Source organism: Schistocerca gregaria, chromosome 4 (genome assembly GCF_023897955.1).
Source record: "Schistocerca gregaria isolate iqSchGreg1 chromosome 4, iqSchGreg1.2, whole genome shotgun sequence".
NCBI lineage: Eukaryota > Metazoa > Arthropoda > Insecta > Orthoptera > Acrididae > Schistocerca > Schistocerca gregaria.
In genome coordinates, this window is record NC_064923.1 from 403,510,945 (window position 1) to 403,530,136 (window position 19,192).

General features: G+C 39.1%; 1 protein-coding gene across 2 annotated transcripts in view; it reads left to right on the top strand.

Moving 5' to 3' along the window:
* LOC126267507 (mucin-12-like) overlaps positions 1–19,192 on the top strand; it is a 278,640-nt gene that overhangs the window by 248,206 nt on the left and 11,242 nt on the right. For both annotated transcript variants that reach the window (XM_049972804.1, XM_049972806.1), the window contains exon 12: positions 3,135–3,308. In XM_049972804.1, the coding sequence (XP_049828761.1) occupies positions 3,135–3,308 (174 nt within the window). The remainder of the gene's footprint in view (positions 1–3,134; positions 3,309–19,192) is intronic.

Consider the following 19,192-nt stretch of genomic DNA (forward strand, 5'->3'; position numbering starts at 1 on the left):
CAAAACATATCACTTGGCAGAGGAAAAGTGGAAATGAAACAGGCTTTCATAGCAACATTAGACAAGCACCTTGACATCCTCTGTTACAAATGTGAGATTAAGCTATCTTGAGAATTTGAGGGTCTATGTCCAAGTGATGCTAACTGTAAACATGGAGTGCTGCTCTCGTTCTAAGATCCCTTTCAAAGAACTGGTGTTTGTTAAAGGTCAGAGAGAGAAAGTTGGATCTGTTGGATGGCATCAAATCGGGTTGCCAGATCTACCTTAGCACAGAAGACAAATTAAAAGCAGAAGAGACACGAAAATGAAATGAAAATAGTTTTGAATATACGCAGAAAATGAAGGAAGAATTATTATCACAGTGAAATGAAATTCTTTTCTCCAAAATAAGGTGAAGAGGCAACTGAATATTCTGAAGATCCGTTGCAGATATCATGTGATGAGTCTGACGTGCCCACTACTTTTAAGTACAAGTTAGCATATTATGCTTCAATTGTGTAATGTTGCAGTGCAAAGTATTAGTTATGGTGTCATTCTATGTACTACAACAGCTGCATATTGGGTGCTGGATTAATTATTGAAGGAGACTCACGGTTGATCACAATAAAGTAAAAAGGGCCCAAAGGGAAGTAATGAATCACTTGATGGAGAATTTCATGATTGATGCAGGATAGACAAGATTGAATGTATCTTCTTTGATGGATGCCAAGATTCCACTGAAGTTATGTTACAAGCAGGTAACTCAAGTTTTCCGACTATTATGAAAGAAGAGCATTACACTGTTTGCAGTCGGCCAGGTGCAAGGTATCTTTGCCATTTTACTCCAGAGAATGACTTAATGACGGGGAAAACTACTGAAGATATTGATAACCATCTAGTCAATTTTTTAAAGAAAAACAGCATTGGTAGAAGTTTGCAGACTAATGGTGTTGACTGAATGAATTTTAACACTGATTGGGAAGGGATAGTTAAGCATAGGGTTGAGACAAGGCTGAATCGTAAACTCGTCTGGTTGGTTTACAAATGAGTATCTTTGGGCCACTTGATCAGACAGTTGAATTGGAAAACTTTGTCTAGCAGCAAGTGGAGTGGTAAGTTTGGCACATGCTTGATAATGCAAAAGAACTTGAAATCAGTCCGTCGTTTCGTAGTATTTCCATTCCAGAGCTTCTGGTTCCAATGAGTGACACTGTTATCAAAGACTTCTCTATCTGCCAGGCTTTTGATTACAGGATAACTCAGGCGATAAGGGCAGGTGCATTTCCAACTGATGCGGCAGTATTAGAAATTGGTCCAGCAAGCTACTCTTGGTGGTTAACCACTGCAAATAGGGTTTGTCTAATATGACTTTGAAAACATGGCCTTAAAGGCAACAACTTGATGACGTTACAACTACTTGTGGAATACATTTTTGCTGTTTACTATCCATGTTGGTTTACTATCAAATCAAAATTCTCTTGGATTGAAGAATCCCACCACATTCTTTATCAACTGGAGTTGCTAAAATCACAGAAGAAAACAGTAGTGGATATTGTTTTGCCAACAATGTAATGTTCATTGTGGTTCACATTTAGTGAAATGGTGATTCAGCCTCTTTTATGCACAGAAGACCAAGAAGAAAGGAAAGCAGAGTTCCAGAAGGTAACTGAATTGATGAATGAATATGATGATACACCAGTAGACGTATCTGTTCACTCTAGGAAGACATCTACAGTAAATCCGTATGCAGTGTTATTTTTGGAACTGATAAACTGGTCAGAAAAAGTATGGTGAACCATCACTTACTTGTAAAATCTAAACATCAGAAATATGAAAGCTTATTTAAGAGTCAATGCAAGTTCAAAAGTAGCCATGTAATGGACGGTTCATATAGAGAGAGGTGGTGTGAAACAAGGGCCAAAGGGTTCTGGAAAAATGTGTACTCCTGAGAAACGAGGCAGACATATTAGAGGCCAGAAAGCATGCAGAAGAATGATATTTAGGAGAGGCAGGATTTGATTGAAGCTTTTTACATTTTTTACGATGTGTTTTCGGTGTTTGATAATAAAGACAGAATATAAAGAAAATTGTTAGCATTAAACCACTTTTTGACCAAATTTTTCTTTAGTTTATGTTAATGAATGCCCTTTTGTTGGAAATTTACATGTACATTATAATCAAGAGGAAATTTACCGAGCTAAATGTGTATCAGTAAAGAAAAACCTTTCAAATTAGGATGCCAAAGATCAAAAGGCACAGTTTTGAACCCCATCATTCACAAAAATCATGAATTTTTATTTGTGCTTTCTAAAATGACAATTCCTATTGTAATATGTCTTCCTCCATGGCTTTAAACTCCAATCAGTGGATATATGGGTATATGTAAGGCCTATGGTGTAGACATTTCTGATGACACATTTTAATGAAGTACAAATTGTATTCTGGTGAGAAGGCAACTTTAAATTTAAAGTGATATCCCTTATTTTTGTTTGTGTGTTTATCATAACAACAAATGCTGCATGATAATTTCATTATTATTATTATTATTATTATTATTATTATTATTATTATTGAAGGTGAGAGTTTAAACCTAATTCACCAGAACATCAATATCTGCAGGAATTCATATTGCAGCTGCCATTGGGAGGCTAATGAGATTAGATACAACAATAAAAGATTGTATTCCTCTTAATGGAGATGGAACCTTGATGATGTGTGATGCAGTTCTTTGCCTTGAAATCTGATTCTCTCTCTCTCTCTCTCTCTCTCTCTCTCTCTCCTCCCTCCCTCCCTCTCTCTCTCTCTCTCTCTCTCTCTCTCTCTCTCTCTCTCTCTCTCTCTCTCTCTTTCCAGAAATGGATTGACATGTGTTTGTGGGAAAGAGTACTAACCGACTGTTTCTTAAATGTGATTAACACATTTTGTGAAAGTCTTGCTGACATTTCACATGACATTTAGAGTATAGCAGCAATCATCATACATCTTTGTGAAGGGACATAAACAAGTTTTATTGAAAGAATCGACAATATGATTAATCAAATTTAAGAAATGACACTTACAGTCACTTGTTTAATTTTGTTTTACTTTTTATTGTAATACTGGTATCATACCACATCATGTCAGGTCAAATAATTTTTTTTTTTTTTTTCTTTTAGGATATTAACAAGTGGCTAGATGACACACCACGATTCTCTGAATTTTCATCTGCAAGTAATTCCCCATCATATTTCATGAACACTGGAACAGAAGAATATGATGGGTCAACTCGTGTGGATGAACATAAAAATAGTTCTAAATCACACGAGAAAGCTTTCCGTAAGGAACAAAAGGTAAACAATATTTTTCTTATACTTTTGTATGTATTTTGTATTTTATGATTTAATGATTTTTTCTGCATTTGTAATGAATGAGAAAGAGCTGTCACTTAGAAGTATTTTTTTGTTGTTATTGATGCACAAGCAGCATCGGCTCTTACATGAATATCACTTATTCAACATTGCAATGGCATTCTTGAGTTGCTAAAGCAGCAGCTCAGTACAGCCAAACGTACCTGGTGATGGTAAGGTTATAATTAGGCACATCATGAACCTTTAATTACTTCACCAATGACTGGCTGCAAACTGTGATGCTACCCAGCATTTGATGTCTATCAGGTGTTTATGTAAAAGCCAAAATATCATAGTTGACTGGCTCATTTTCATGTTGTCTGAGAGGTGATCCAGTGTTTGGTACCAGTTAATGAGTTAATGTACTCCTGATTTTTCAGGTTAATGTGGGGGAAAAGTTGCATAGATAATCGAAAAATGCAAGATTTTTTCAAACATATATTTAGGGTGACGTTAGCTCTTTTTTTTATGCCCGAATAAGCCTCAAACCAGGTAATACGCACATGAAGAATTGAAAATACACTTATATTGTGCTATTTTAGTTTTAAGTCTAGGCAGCTAGCTTGGCAAGAAGAAAATCATGATTCTAACTAATACTTCACTTATACTTCACTTTATTGCCATCATGACTGCACTCCTGGACTGCTCTCAGTGAAAACACCATAAGCAGCTTGTGCCCAGTCAACTCCAAATGCATTGCTTGCACCACATTTATAATAAAGAAAGTATTTCCCAACAAACTTAAAATTTCACATATTCTTGCCTTTGAAGATATTTTTAATGCTAAAATTAATTGTTATTATAGTGTAATTATTCTCTTGCCTTTGAAGATATTTTTAATGCTAAAATTAATTGTTATTACAGTGCAATTATTCTATTCAACTACTAGGGCAAAATACTCCAGAGTGTGTGACACACGTACACAATCATGCTCACAATATTAAGGACTCAGAACTATCTGTGGAGACAACTAAAATGTGCAAGTAATGTTTCTGAGGTGTTCAGTCTATTGGTATGTCATATGCTGGAAGTTAAAGATATTATTGCAATGTTATAACGCCCATAAAGACATCAGACATCATCAGCGTTAATAAAACATAAACATTTGTTTTTAATGTGCAGAAGAAGCAAATTTTATAATTCGCTTGCAAAAATTAAGAAATTACGAGAAGAGAGAATGACTGATCGAACTTAGCTTCAGGAGATCAATTCTAAGTACTGCTGATAGGAGCATATAAAAATACAATAAATTTTCCTAGCTTTCATAACTATTTGTATCATTCTCAGAGTGGAAAGGTGGATGGATTAAGAAAGGTTAAAAAGACTCCGAGATAAGAGGAGCCTAACTATTCTACATCTATATCTTACAAACCACTATGAAGTGCATGTCATTGTGTTGGTTTTTTGGTTTTCAATGGCGGTCCAATGATATTATAGTCATAGGTCATAGTATCCTTTGTATTTTTCATTTTTGAAGTGTACAATTTTACATTTTAGAACATCTAAAGCAAGTTGCACCACTTTGAAAACTTATCAAGATATGCCAGAATACTTATGCACCTGCTTTCAGACACTACTTCATTATAGGTAACTGCATAATCTGCGAATAGTCTGCAAGGCCATCATATACTACAGGAACAGCAAGGGTCCCAACACACTTTCCTGGAGTACACCCGAAGTTACTTCTATATTTGACAATGAATGTCCATGCAGGATAACATGCTGTGTCCTCTCTACCAGAAAATGCTCATTCCTGTCACAAATTTCACTTCATACCCCATATGACCATCCTTTCGACAATAAGTGTAGATGTGGTTCTGAGTCAAATGCTCTTCGGAAATCAGGAAATACTACATCTACCTGACTGCCTGGATCTAGAGCTTTCATTGTGTCATATGAGAAAATAATGAATTGGGTTACTCATTATCAATGTATTTGGACTCCAACAATATTGTGAAAAGGAAAGTTGCTAATCACCATATAGCAGTGATGCTGGGTCGCGGAGAGGCACAACAGAGAGACTGTCACAAATGTAGCTTTTGGCCAGTAAGGCCTTTGACAAAATTAGATGACAAACACCCCTACGGAGCAAGCGCAGGAAATTGCAACCTAGCTTTTCACAGAACTGTCGAAGTCTCTGGTTCAGTCCTTCCACTCGAATCAGAATGAGGGTCCCATGATCAGTTCTGGAGACTATGCTGCAAATTTTGAGCTTCGTTGAAACTCCGTGCATGAGGCTGCTGTTGTCAGATTCTGCTAGTCACTGGAGTGACCAAAGTGTGACCTCATGAAATGTATCATCTGTCCCGAAGACTGCCTTAATCTGCAGGAATAGCCTCTTCAAGATGTTGAATGAATCCTCCAGGTATACACACTGAATGCCATTGGCAGCTGCATGCGTGCATGCATGTATGTGTATTCTATTAACTTAAGGATTCATCCAAAACTTAGTCATATTCTCAGTCTTGCTCATGTGCCAGTAAATGATTCAACTGTGTGGGGAGTTACTACCTTCACTCATTCCAGTATTTATTTTCAGATTCTAAATTCTCAGAAGAGATTTATTTTGATAAGTTTGGTATAAATATCAGAAAGCTGTAATTTTGCTATGCTGCTGACAGTTTTAAGTCAGTGGTAGTTTAATAGCACTATTTGTGTTGTGTACAAAATTGTGCTGTACAATATGGGACAGGTCAAAGATATGTAGCCACAACATTGTTTCATGAAGATATATTACACATTATTCATAATTGTGAAAGACCAAGTTTGATTAATTATGCTGGTCATAATCACATGGCTTAAGTTCATTAACGAAAAATAGGCTTTATTTCCAATAAAACAAGGTAGTTTTGAAAGATAATAAAGTATGTAATATAATTTATGAGGTACATTCAAGAAAGTATTGTATGCTGTAGAAGAAGCGCTTTGTTAGAAGTGCTCTTAAAGACTTTAAAAAAAAAAAAAAAAAAAAAAAAAAAAAAATGTCACTCCTGGAATATGTCATAATTCTTTTGGAAGATGATTGCAAAGTTTCATTCCCATACACTTAATACTATTAGTATACAGTTTAGAAGAACTGATTTTGTTCTTGTACAGTGCATTGATGTTCTAGTTTATAAAACAAGAGCAGTTCAAATATGGGCAATATTATGAAAAGGATAGACTGCTGCTCACCATAAGTGGAGACAGTCACAACAAAAAGACTGCTAAACAAGTAAGCTTTCGACCATAGGCCACCTTTTGGAGCAGACATTCATGCAAATAGAACACACACACACACACACAAAACCACTGTATCTGGCTGCCAAGGACAGATTGCAAGCAACTGTGTGTGATGAGTGAAGCCATCTGGGGGTGGGGGTAAGGAGGAGGCTGGGCCAGGGAGAGGGAGGGATAGTAGGTTAGGTGTTGGGGCAGGGGGCCCTATAAACTGCTGCTTGGGGACCATACAGATATGAGATGGGGAGAGGGTAGGGTAGCACGTGCAGTCGAGCGGTTAGGCAGTGGGGAGGTAAAAGGTAATGAAAAAGAGAGAAGTAAAAAGACTCTGGATGCATTGGTGGAATAGAAGGCTGTAGTGCTGGAGTTGAGAAAGAGAAAGGGATATAGGACAGTGACTAATGTAAGCTGAGGTCAGAGGATTATGTGAAAGTAGTATATATCGCAGGGAGAGTTGCCACCTGCGTAATTCAGAAAAGCTTGTATTGGTGAGAAATATCCAGATGGCGAAGTAGCACCCACGACTGGAGCAACTGAAACACATTTTCTGCCAGATTTTGACCACCTTTCACTGTACCTTGAAATGAGGAAAGTCCTACCCACTACCCTTCCCACACCTCCCACAGCGGTATTCCGGTGCCCACTGAACCTTCACAATATCCTGGTCCATCCGTACTCCAAATCTGCTCCCAACCTCATGCCTCATGGCTCATGTTTCTCTAGTAGAACTAGATACAACACCTGTCCCATGCATCATCGCACTACCACCTAATCCTGTCCTGTCACAAGCATCACATACCCGTCAATTGCAGGGCTACCTGGGAAAGCAGTCATGTGATATACAAGCTAAGACACAACCACTATGCTGTGTTCTATGTGGGCATGACAACCAACAAACTGTCTGTTCGCATAAATGGCCACTGACAAACTATGGCCAAGAAACAGCTTGTTCGCCCAGTTACTGAGCAAGCTGCCCAATACAATGTTCTTCATTTCAGTGACCTTTTCACTGCCTGTGCCATCTGCATCCTTCTTACCAACACAAGCTTTACTGAGTTGTGCAGGTCAGAACTCTCCTTGCAATATATACTATGTTCCCATAACCCATCTGGCCTTATCCATCGTTATTTACTGCCCTTTGTCCCCTTCACTGTTTCCAATCCAGTACTACATAGCTTTCTGTTCCACCAATGCACCCACACTCTTTTTACATCTCTTTTTTTCTGCTCCTCTTCCTGTCCCCCTTCCCCCTGCCATCCATCTAACCTTCTGATTGCACCTGTCTGCTGTACTTCCCCCCATCTCATTCCTTTATGCTCCCACAAGCACACCTGTTCTCCCACACCTTCCTTGCTCCAGCCTCCTCCTTACCCTCACTGCTCAGACTGCTTCTCCTGTCGTGCACAATTGCAAATCGTCTGTTCTCGACAGCCAGAGACAGTGGTTGTGTTTGAGTTGTGTTTGCACACGTGTGCATGTGCGCGCCCACATGCACTTGTGTGTGTGTGTGTGTGTGTGTGTGCGTGTGTGTGTGTGTGTGTGTGTGTTGCCTACTCCAGAGGAAAGCCTTTTATCCAAAAACTTACTCATTTAGCAGTCTTTTTGTTGTGCCTGTCTGCAACTCATCATCTCCGCTATATGGTGAGTAGGGATCTGTCCTTTTTCATAATATTGTCATTATTCCATCCTGATTTTTCCATTGTGTGATAGAGCAGTTGAGATATATATGTTGACTAGGGAGAAACAGTAAGTTTCGTTTTTGAAAGAATTGTTTACTGGTTCCTCCTTGCTGTTTTTACAGGATTGTTCTAATTGCTTCTCTTTCTCACTCTCCCTCCACCGCAGTTTAAATAATTTTACTGTTTCAGTATTAGGACCCCAAGAAACTATTTGAGCATAGTACCGAATGGAAAAGAGCATAATAAATAATGTCATTGTGCTGGCATTTGATCATCCTTCAGTGAGTGGAGCATTAACAGGCTTTACTTAGCGTGGGACTAATCATGTCAATGTGGTTTTTCCATATGGATGTATCCTCTATGTGGATCTTTAAAAATCATGTCTGATTGACAAATTCTACCTTGCTTCCATTTAGTGTTATTGTTGAAATATGTAGAGTTCTATCCCGAATGGAGGTGAGGAGTAAGCATTTTTTTGCATTGAGAATCAGTCCGTTTGATGCAATCCATGAGGCTAGTTGGGCTGTATTTCTATCAGTTGTTAACTGGAGAGATTCATCTATATTTGAGATAAGAATGTTAGTATTGTCAGCGAACAGAAATGCCTTACTAGTGGATAGGGTAGAATGGAGTTTGTTTGTATAAAGTAGAAATAACAAGGGGTCAAAACTGTGCCCTGTGACACACTAAGTTTTATGGCTTGTGTAGACAAGTACAGTACCTTTAGGATTTGTGACTGACTGACTTTGTTTATATGAATGTACTGTGCTAGTTCTTTGATGTAACTGCTGACTCAGCTATGGCCAGTTCCCTTTATTCCATACAAATCCAACTTTTGCAAGAGTATGTTGTGGTTTAGCCTGTCAGAAGCATTCATGAGCTCGAGAAAAATACCTATCGCTGGGCATTTCATGTCAACAAGATATAGAGTAGTAGCAAGGAGCTCATATATAGCATCAGCACACTGAGCAGAAGAGAGAATGTTATTTCTTCTAAGAAATAATTTTAGTTTGGTAGCCATTCATTTTCAGATGTTTAACTAAATACAGACGGCATTGGAACTAAGGAACTAAACAGTGGCTGCTAGGTTCATCATTCAATCTTTCTTTATGTATGGTTAGGACTTTTCCTATTTTAACAATATTATGAAAAGGATAGATTGCTACTCACTGTAAAGATGACTAGAGAAATGAGAACACATTCACACGACCGAGCACACCTCACAGACGTGATCACTAACTCCGGCCAAACTGCAACAGAGTTGCGTCGAATTCGACCAACAATCTGCAGCAGAGCTTGAAGTGGGAGGGATAGCATGGTACAGGTCGAGAACGAGGAAATGGCACTGCCTAATGGAGCATGCAGGGACTAGAGATGGCAGGACAGGGCTGATGGGCGCAGTATTGGGAGGCTGTGAGGGAGGGAGAGGGAGGAGAAATATGGGGAGCAGAAAGAAAATTAGCAGAGAAGGACAAGAGACCGGTGGATGCACCAGGAGAGAACAGCACAAAATGCAAGTGAGGGTATATGAATTGTGAGGAAGTTAAAGAGCAGGGGGTGGCAGAAAAGTGGGGTGGATGGTGTGGGGACAGTAGGTTGCGGTCAGAATAGTTTTCGGAGTGTAGAATGTTTTTCAGAATAATTCTCATCTGCGCAGCTCAGAAAAGCTGGTGCTGGAGAGGCGGATCCTGATGGCCGATCCAGATGGCCCAGGTTGTGAATCAGCCATTGAAATCAAGTATGTTTTGTACAGCTACATGTTGCACCACAGGGTGGTCCACTTTGCTCTTGGCCATAGTTTGCCATTGGCCATTTATCCTCATGGACACATGATTGGTGATCATAACAATATAAAAAGCAGAACAATGATTGCAGCAGAGCTTGGATATGACATGGCTGCTTTCACAGGTGGCCTGACCTCTGATGGGGTGGGATAGTCCTGTGACAGGACTGGAATAGTGAGTGTTGGGAGGCCGGATTGGTCAGCTCTTCCAACTGAGTCTTAGACAGGGATATGATCCCTTTGGAAGGGGTTGGGATTGGAAGTGGGATAGGAATGGACTATGATGTGGATGTTGAGTGAGTGACAGAACACCACTTTAGGAGGGATGGGAACGATCATGGGTAAAAACTGACTAAACTCTGTCCAAACAGGCCTCAGGAGGCCCAACATTACCTACGACTGCCATATCATCCTCTGCTGATAGGTGTGAGTGGATGCGGGTATGGAGGGGCAAGTGGTCAGCACACCATTGTCAGCTATCATGATGGGTGCCATTACTTCTCTATCAAGCAGCTGTTCAATTGGCCTCATAAGGGCTGAGTGCACACTGCTTGCAAACAGCGCACGGCATACCTGGACAGTCATCCATCCATCCAAGTGTTAGCTCATCCTGACAGCACTTAACTTGGGTGATCTGGCTTGTTACCACAATGCCAATGCCTTTGGTAAGGATATTGCATAGGATGTCCCTAATTTCCAGGCATTATGATAGATAATAAAGCCTTAATGAAGGATGTGGTTCAGTTGTTCCAGTACATTGTGTTATTGGGTTACAAAGGGGACATGTGGTTCTCGGGGATGGGGGTTGAGGGTATGTGATGATGTGGTATAGGATATCTGTTTGGGACTAGGTCTGCAGGTAGTATCTGTCAGTGAAGACCTTTGTAAGGGAGCTGCTATCACTGCAGATACGCCATACCTTAGTGGCCAGCCTGTATGGGAGGGACTTCTTGGTGATAGCTGTTGAAACACAATTTTAACAGGCTGCCTTGCTCTGTTTGCATGAATAATAGCAAAACCAACTAATATAGAAAATATAGGCATTGAATAACAATGTGGCCATTTGCTAACAATGTGGCCATTTGCGTGATAGTACAAAATTAACCAGTGGCTGTAAAAAAGAAAAAAAAATGTTACTTAAACTTTTGCTCGTGTAGCTGTAGAACTGCTCTTTGGCAGATTGTCTAGTTTGATGGTCTTGCTTCCTATGAGAGGAATAGGTTGTTGCTTTCATATACATACAGTGAAAAGTACAAATGAAGCAGGAGCTGTGATTTCACTTCAGTTGTTTAAATTTCTGCTGATTCATTAACTTCATAGCACTCATAACACTTTGCATAATTCGACAAAAATGTTTACAAAAATCAATATTCAATACAGCTCAACATGCCATTCCATCTTAATTGAACAATACTAGATTGCAGAGTCCAACCAACTAAGCAGTCACACAACAACAACTCACGAAGACTCAGATGGACTAGTGCTTGTTATTTATTTATTTATTTATTTAACCTGGCAAGATTAGGGCCATCAGGCCCTCTCTTACATCTAACCAGGCATTCTACTTATTTTACAGTCATATGTTTCAGTAGGCATGTTAAACTACATCTAATACAAAAAGTGAGATAAACAATTAGAAAGGTACACCTCGAAAAATGCATTATTGAAGAGAAAGATTTAAGATAGGAGTGCTGGCAGCAGGGAGTATGAGGGAGACTCATGGTGAAGGGAGGAGAAGAATAGAGAGACATGATGAAACATAATTAAGGAAAATATAAAGGAAAAGGAGACTGCGTGGCTAATAGAGATAGATGAAGAGGAAGGCATCTCAGCAGCAAGATACGAGACGCTAGCTTTGCTATTTGACAGATGAGAGGATTGGCCTTGCACATTAATTTTGTGGAGAATTTTATGCGGATGATAGTAGGAAATGCTTCAACTTCTTCTTAAAAGCCACAGGAGATTGAATTTTCCTCAAGGTAAGGGGCAGTTTGTTCCAGAGGCGGACAGCGGCAACTGAGAAGGAGTTTGCAAAAGTTTTTGTTTTGTGAGTGGGCACAGTTAGGATACCAGATAAGAGTGACCTCGTGTTTCGATTATGATGGCATGACAGGTTTTTAATCTCTGAAGCTAGGTACTGGGGTGCTTGCGCGATGAGGAGTCGGTGAAGTAGACATAGAGTGTGGTAGTCACGCAGTTTGTCTGGCCGCAGCCACCCTAGCTCGGAGTATGAAGCACTAACATGATCATATCGGCGAATGTTGCAGGTGTAACGCACACAGGCATTCATGGTTAGCTCTAGCCGTCTTTTGTTTTCACTACTCATGCCTTGTTGAATCACATCACAATAGTGGAGGTTCGGTAGAACGAGTGCTTGCACGAGCTGGCGTTTCAAGTCCTGTGGGAATATGTTCCGAAACTTTTTGAGAGCATAGAGACAAGCAGACATCTTTCGGCACACTGCGACTGTATTCTCCGCCCAGTTGAGATGCTCGTCCAAAGTTACACCCAAGTTCTTCACTGTTTTCTGATATGGTATTGGAGTACCTTCGAGCAGAATAGGAGGTAGCCGTTGGCAGAAATCTGAACTTATTAACTTCTGATGGGCTATTAAGATTACTTGCGTCTTTTTTGCATTTAATTTAAGCCCCAGATTTTTCGCCCATGTCACTACTGAAGACAGATCATCATTCATCAGAGCGATTGCAGTGTTTACGTCTTCAGGTCTGACGCTTAGGTAGAGCTGGAGGTCGTCGGCATAGAAATGATGTTTACAGGAGGACAAAACCGACGAAATATCGTTGACATATAAAGAAAACAAAAGTGGTCCTAAGACTGATCCTTGTGGCACTCCCGAAGAAACATGTTTCCAGGAAGATTTTTCATTTGCGCAGACAACACATTGCTGTCTGTCTTTTAAGTAGCTTTCAAACCATCTCATTGCACTATCAGAGAAATTAAGCTGTTGCATTTTTCTGAGTAATATGTCAAAGTTAACAGTGTCAAAAGCTTTGCTGAAGTCCAGTAGCGTCAATATTGTTGCCTTTCGATTGTCGATGGCATATTTCAGGTCATCAGTTACTTTAATTAGAGCAGTGTTTGTGCTGTGATGTTTACGGAAACCGGATTGAAATTTGTCATATAGACTGAATTCATGCAAGTGTTCAGTGATTTGGTCATGAACAATATATTCCAGTGCTTTGGAAACAGCAGGCAGTATGCTAATTGGTCGGTAATCACTAGGCAGTTGCGGGTTTTCGACCTTAGGGATGGGTCGAATTATGCTTCTTTTCCATGCAGTGGGGTATATTCCGTTCACGAGGGAAAAATTAAATATGTCAGTTAAGACAGGTACTAAGATATCGGCAACATTCTTAATCATGGCTATACCGATACTGTCGTTGCCTATTGCATCAGAAGAGATTCTCATTATTGCTTTTCTTGCCGTATTTGTTGTTACATTTTTTAGATGGAAGGTATCGTTGTTAGTTATCCTGTTTGGAGGTTCTTGTGGACGGTAATTATCAGCCGTGCTGGTATTCAGAGGTGCAGAGAAGAATTCATTTAATTCGTTAGCTGACACATGAAAAGTAGTTTCCGATTTTGCCTTTCCGACCCCCAAGCTACGGAGATTCTTCCATAGAGTCGTGGGTGTCAGATCGCTGCATACAAGGGAGCGAGCGTGCCTGATTTTGGCATTGCGAATGCATTGTTTCACTCTGTTCCGTAGCTTTCTATATTCTTCAAAACGTTCGGGTTTCGGATCTGCCTTGAAACGCCTGTGGGCAGCATCCCTATTAGTCATCATTTGACGTAATTCAGCTGTCAGCCATGGAGCAGGAGATTTTCTTACACGGACTGTGCGCACAGGTGCATGTTTGTCATAGAGGGCAGTGAGTTTATCACCAAGTTCATTAATTTTGCTGTCGATTGTAGGTTCTCTGATTATTTGATGCCATGAGATTTCTGAGCAATCGGCTGTTAGAGCGTCAAGGTCAATACGTTTCATGTTCCTACAAGTTATGTAACGCGATTTGATCCTTGGGGGCTGCACAGAGTAGGCCAGGAATATTACATCATGTGCTGAGAGGCCAGGGGCCGATGATTGACCAACATCTCTTACTTTGTCAGTCTGTTTCGTTGCTATCGCGTCTATAAGAGTATGACTGTGCGCCGTATGGTGTGTAGGTTGCAATGGAAGAATGTTCATGCTATTGCAACTAAACAATCTTCTTAGGTTTATTGCGGAGGGAGTGTCTCTTAGCAGGTCTATGTTCAAGTCACCCATTACGATGACATGTTCGTATTGACACTGAAGTGAATGTAATTCCGACTGGAAGGAACTCATTGAGCTTATTTTTGGCGGCTTGTACACGACGCCAGTCAAGAATTTCCGACTTTGTATATTTATTTCAATGAACACAAATGAACACGAGCTACAATACGTTAAGTTGCAGTATGGAGATGTATGTGTATGTCTCTTTACCTCTAAAGAACCTAATGAAATTTACTATTTCTTTTTAAATGTTTTCAGAAGAAATCCTATAAATAAGAAGAATGACAATATTTTCAAATCATAATTACAATTTTATCTTTCTGAGTGACAATAAGAAACAATAAGTATTATATTTATAGTGGATCACAAGGGTCATTACTTTGACCTTTGTAGTATCGTAATCTACAATACTTTACAGAAAATGAGGGGTGTTGAGCAGTTCCATTACTGTAAGCCCACCAAGAATTTTGTAGAACAAAATTCTGACACTAAAATAAGTTATGATTTGACAAATATAAAGTAAATTACTTTTATGTGTAAGGGTGCTTTATTTATATTAACCAAATGGTGATTGAAAGTTACTGTAAACACAGTTATGTGAAACAAACTTTTGTAGCATAAGAAAATGATTCAGTAACTAATACATGGTTACATTTAATGTTGAAGTTTTAAATAAAATTAAGTTCTTTCTATTTGGCATAGAATGCCTAATTGTACTTCTTTCACTGATTTAGTGTTTGTAACAGCAGATGTGTACAGATACATTCACAACTCCTTTTTCCATGGTTTAACATCACAATTTCACAGCATATACTTCACAATATTCTGCCATGACTCACTGAAACACTATTGCTTCTGATATTCCATAACCTGCTAATACAAAACCACTACCGCTTGTTACTCCATGACGTACTGTGTTGTACTGATTTACATAAATTAACAACAAAGATTGCCTAGCTTGCATTTCACAGATATTTGAATACAGTATTTACATACGAAGATTTATGTCCTGTATCAATATGATTGAAATTACAAAAATATTTACGTTTAATAAAAGCAATGATTATAGGAAACAGTAAATGTTATATTAATGATGTATCAAGAAGGTAAATACTTCAGCATTTGATCTATCGTAATCTCCGATACTTTGCCAAAAATGAGGTATGCTAAGCAGTTCCATTTAAATTGGTTACCACGCCAGGAATCGAACCTGGACCTGCTGGGTGAAAGCCAGCTATCCTAGCTACTAGACCAAATGGTATTTTAAGTTTTCTTGGGAATATTGCACCTGAAAATGAAGCATTTCATACACAAGACTGTGGATTACTAATAAATTTGCTGCATCCCTGGAGAAGGAAGCAGGGGATCATGTGTCTCCTACCGATGAGTTCTTGATTGTGTAATTGAGTCATAGTTTGTCCCAAAATTGTCCTACTATTCAAAATAGGACAACAAACGTCTCAAACTTCTAGCTTCATATTTTTAAAAAAATGAAAAGAATACGGAGTCCAAATTTGATTCGTATACTTCACACTTTGGTTTATCATGAAGCATCTTTTTGTCCAATTGTCATATTAGTGTATTACAAAAAAGTTTATATGATTGTTCCCCCCCCCCCCCCCCTCTCCCCTTCCACCCCATACCTGCATTGTGCCAGATGGGTGCACAAGTGGTCTCCTGTATTATATATAATCATTTCCGAATTTTCGTCTCTTAGCACTTTGTAAATTCTTGTGTATTTACCAAGGACTTCAGTTTTCCAGTTTTCTGTACCAAATACAAAAGTAGGGAATGTAACTGAAAAACCATCAGATTATGATTTTAAAAGAAACTACAGTTGGGTGCATGATGATAGTCTGATTGTGACACTTGTTACGTGACACTTCACTCCATGAAACCGTGTTTGCTCTTTCCGATCTCTCAAAGCTGCAAGCAAACTGCCCATAGTTGCACATGTGCCACAACAAAGTGTTGCAGTGTTGAAGTAATATAGTGTATACCTGTAAATGATTTTTTGAATGTTCCCACAGTCTGCTTACTATCAGTAACAACAGCAGACAACAACATGCCATTCTTGTGTTGACAACCTACTCCTTGTTTGACCAAGTTGTAGTTGAGAGGCAACCGACATCATACAGATGCTGTATTGGCCTGTGGTAGAGATTAGCTAATAAGTAATTTTGATTAGTCTGGCAATTCGGTTACATTACTAATATACATGACTAGGATGATTCCGCTTTTGTAGTTTTACAAAACAGTAAATTCAGAGTGGTGATATATCTATAGATTTTACTAAATAATCTGAATGTAAATTCTTGCAAAGTTTTAAATAGAAAACTTGTTCCATAAACAAGTAGATTTAAGCTGTTAAAATTTGTATTGAAAAACAGTTGAACAAAACTAGCTTTTCAAACCTACTGGGAGCTATGCACCTGTTCCTCTGGTAAAAGATAATCTCAAACTAGTTTATTATTTTTCTCAAGAATTCAAGAATTTCCTGTAAAACCTACATTACATTAATTTTTGTAGCAGATGGTCACCCATCAAAGTTTGCTTCAACATTTGAATACCAAAAAATGTCGCCTGGAACAAAATCAGTGCTGTACAAAAGTGAAGATTGTAGGGATGCTGTTCTTGTTCAGAGACATCATAAAGCTGTTGTAGTAACTACTCCAATTTCGTTGTGACAGAATCTCTCTTTCAGATATCTTCCTGTAACCCCTCTCCACTATTTCTTCATGCATATCAATAACAGTTCTTACATACATATAAAAATCATACTTTTATTATGTATACATGCAGTCTGAAGTGATGAATGAAAATTTGTGCCAAAGCCGGGCTTCAAACCTGGGTCTCCTGCTCACTAGACAGATGCATAACATGTATAACACCCAAGTACAGTTGCTTTGCGCAACTTCACGCTCTACTCTCACACGCATCCCTCCTTAATCCAAATTCCCATTCACACCTAAGTCTACTCCGTATTCCCCTAAATTTGAACAGCATTACAGAGGCTCTCCAACTGTGTTGGAGTAGCATCTCAGCATTGAATCAGATGGAGGATCCTGCCTGAAACCCAAGAATTAAATCAAATGAAATTGTATGCTTCTAGAGACCTGTCCACTTCTGTCTGCATATGTACAGCATAGACTTGATAAGATCTCATTTGATTACAGCGCCTACGCCTGTGCTTCAGGCTGGATCCATTGTTTCATTTGATTCTGAGGTGCTATTACTGTTGGAGAACCTCTGCAGCGTTAAGTGGGCCGAGCTGTAAATGGGAATTTGTATTGAAGAGGGCAGTAGGCTAGGACAGTGAATGAAATTATGCAAAGCCACAGTACCCTCCGCCACACACCGTCAGGTGGCTTGCGGAGTAAGGATGTAGATGTAGATACCAGGATGATGTAGAGGTTAGTGCATCTGCCTAGTGAGCTGGAGAGCTGGGTTCAAATTTCACTCTGGAACCACAAAGTTTCATTTGAGCCATACTTTTCCCATAGATGTTTTGTCTTATTTGATGTATATACTAGGTCTGTGAAAATTTCTTCATTACAGTTATCAATAGCGAAACTACAGTGAAGTAAACAGAAAAACTAAGCGTCACAACTACGTTTGTTACATTCTCTTAGACACTCCCGTGCACTACTGGGCACTTTTCTCTGACGAGATAAAGAAAATTTAGTTCCAGAAGCTTCTCATTATTTCAGCTTTGTGTGTGTGTGTGTGTGTGTGTGTGTGTGTGTGTGTGTGTGTGTGTTTGTGACTGCTGATTTTCTCATCATTCTCCTCTGTACTTTTATCATTTTAGTTTATTGTTTTGTTTGTATCACTTTCTCCAAACATTAAGTGACTGTCAGAGACAGTACCTGGCAGCTATTACCATTACTACAAAACAAATAATCCATTTGGCACTATTGGATAGGAGACACTGTAGGGTATGTTTAGCCACCTAATTGGAAAGGCTTCCTTCCTTCACACATAACAGCACATTCCATTCACAAAGCACAGGTGTTGTGTCTTGAGTGTGACTTTTGAGTGTCCATGAGTAGGATGAGTGCATGTAGAGTTTAGTAAATTATTGTGTAGTTGTTGATGAGAAGAGAGAAATCAGGGGCTGGCACATTGTGTACTTGTCTCAAATAGCACAAATGCAGCAACAAAGCTTAAGTCCTCATTTGACGCCTACATCACCATTAGCAGTGTTACACACCATGAGACCCTTTGCGTATAATTGGGATTTAACTCAGAAAATGCTAAATCTTATAGCAGCCAGGAACTTAATGCTACTATCTCTCCTCCCCTTGTCAAACAGCTGTTCATGGTAAAAATTAGTACAGTGTACCTCCAAACTGAGCATCACAGCACAAACATGCATTAGAAGTTTTCTCTATTGAAGCAAATGTCGTTGTTCTTGTTCTTATTCATCTATTAACCTTTTTAGTCTCCCAGTATGCTTTGCCAGTAATTAGTATTTTACGTGCATGGTATACAGGTATTCTATCTAAAAATTGTAGAAATTTTTCATTTAAGGTTAAAAATAGGAAGAATTTACTTGATGGTTACCATATTTACTCAAATCTAAGCCGCACTTTTTTCCGGTTTTTGTAATCGGCTTAGAATTGAGTGCAAAGTAGGCGGAAGTTCTGAAAAATGTTGGTAGGTGCCGCCACAACTAACTTCTGCCATCAAATATATGTAGCGCTACACAGGCATGCTTTGCAGCCACAAAGATAAATACTGGTGCCAAAACCTCTGCGTCAGTAAATAAATTTTAAAAAAAAAGGTAGAAGACGAGCTTTCTTTTCTCTGCCCCTAGTTTCAACCACTGCAGTACATACATTATACAACGAAGTAAATGCGAATTCCG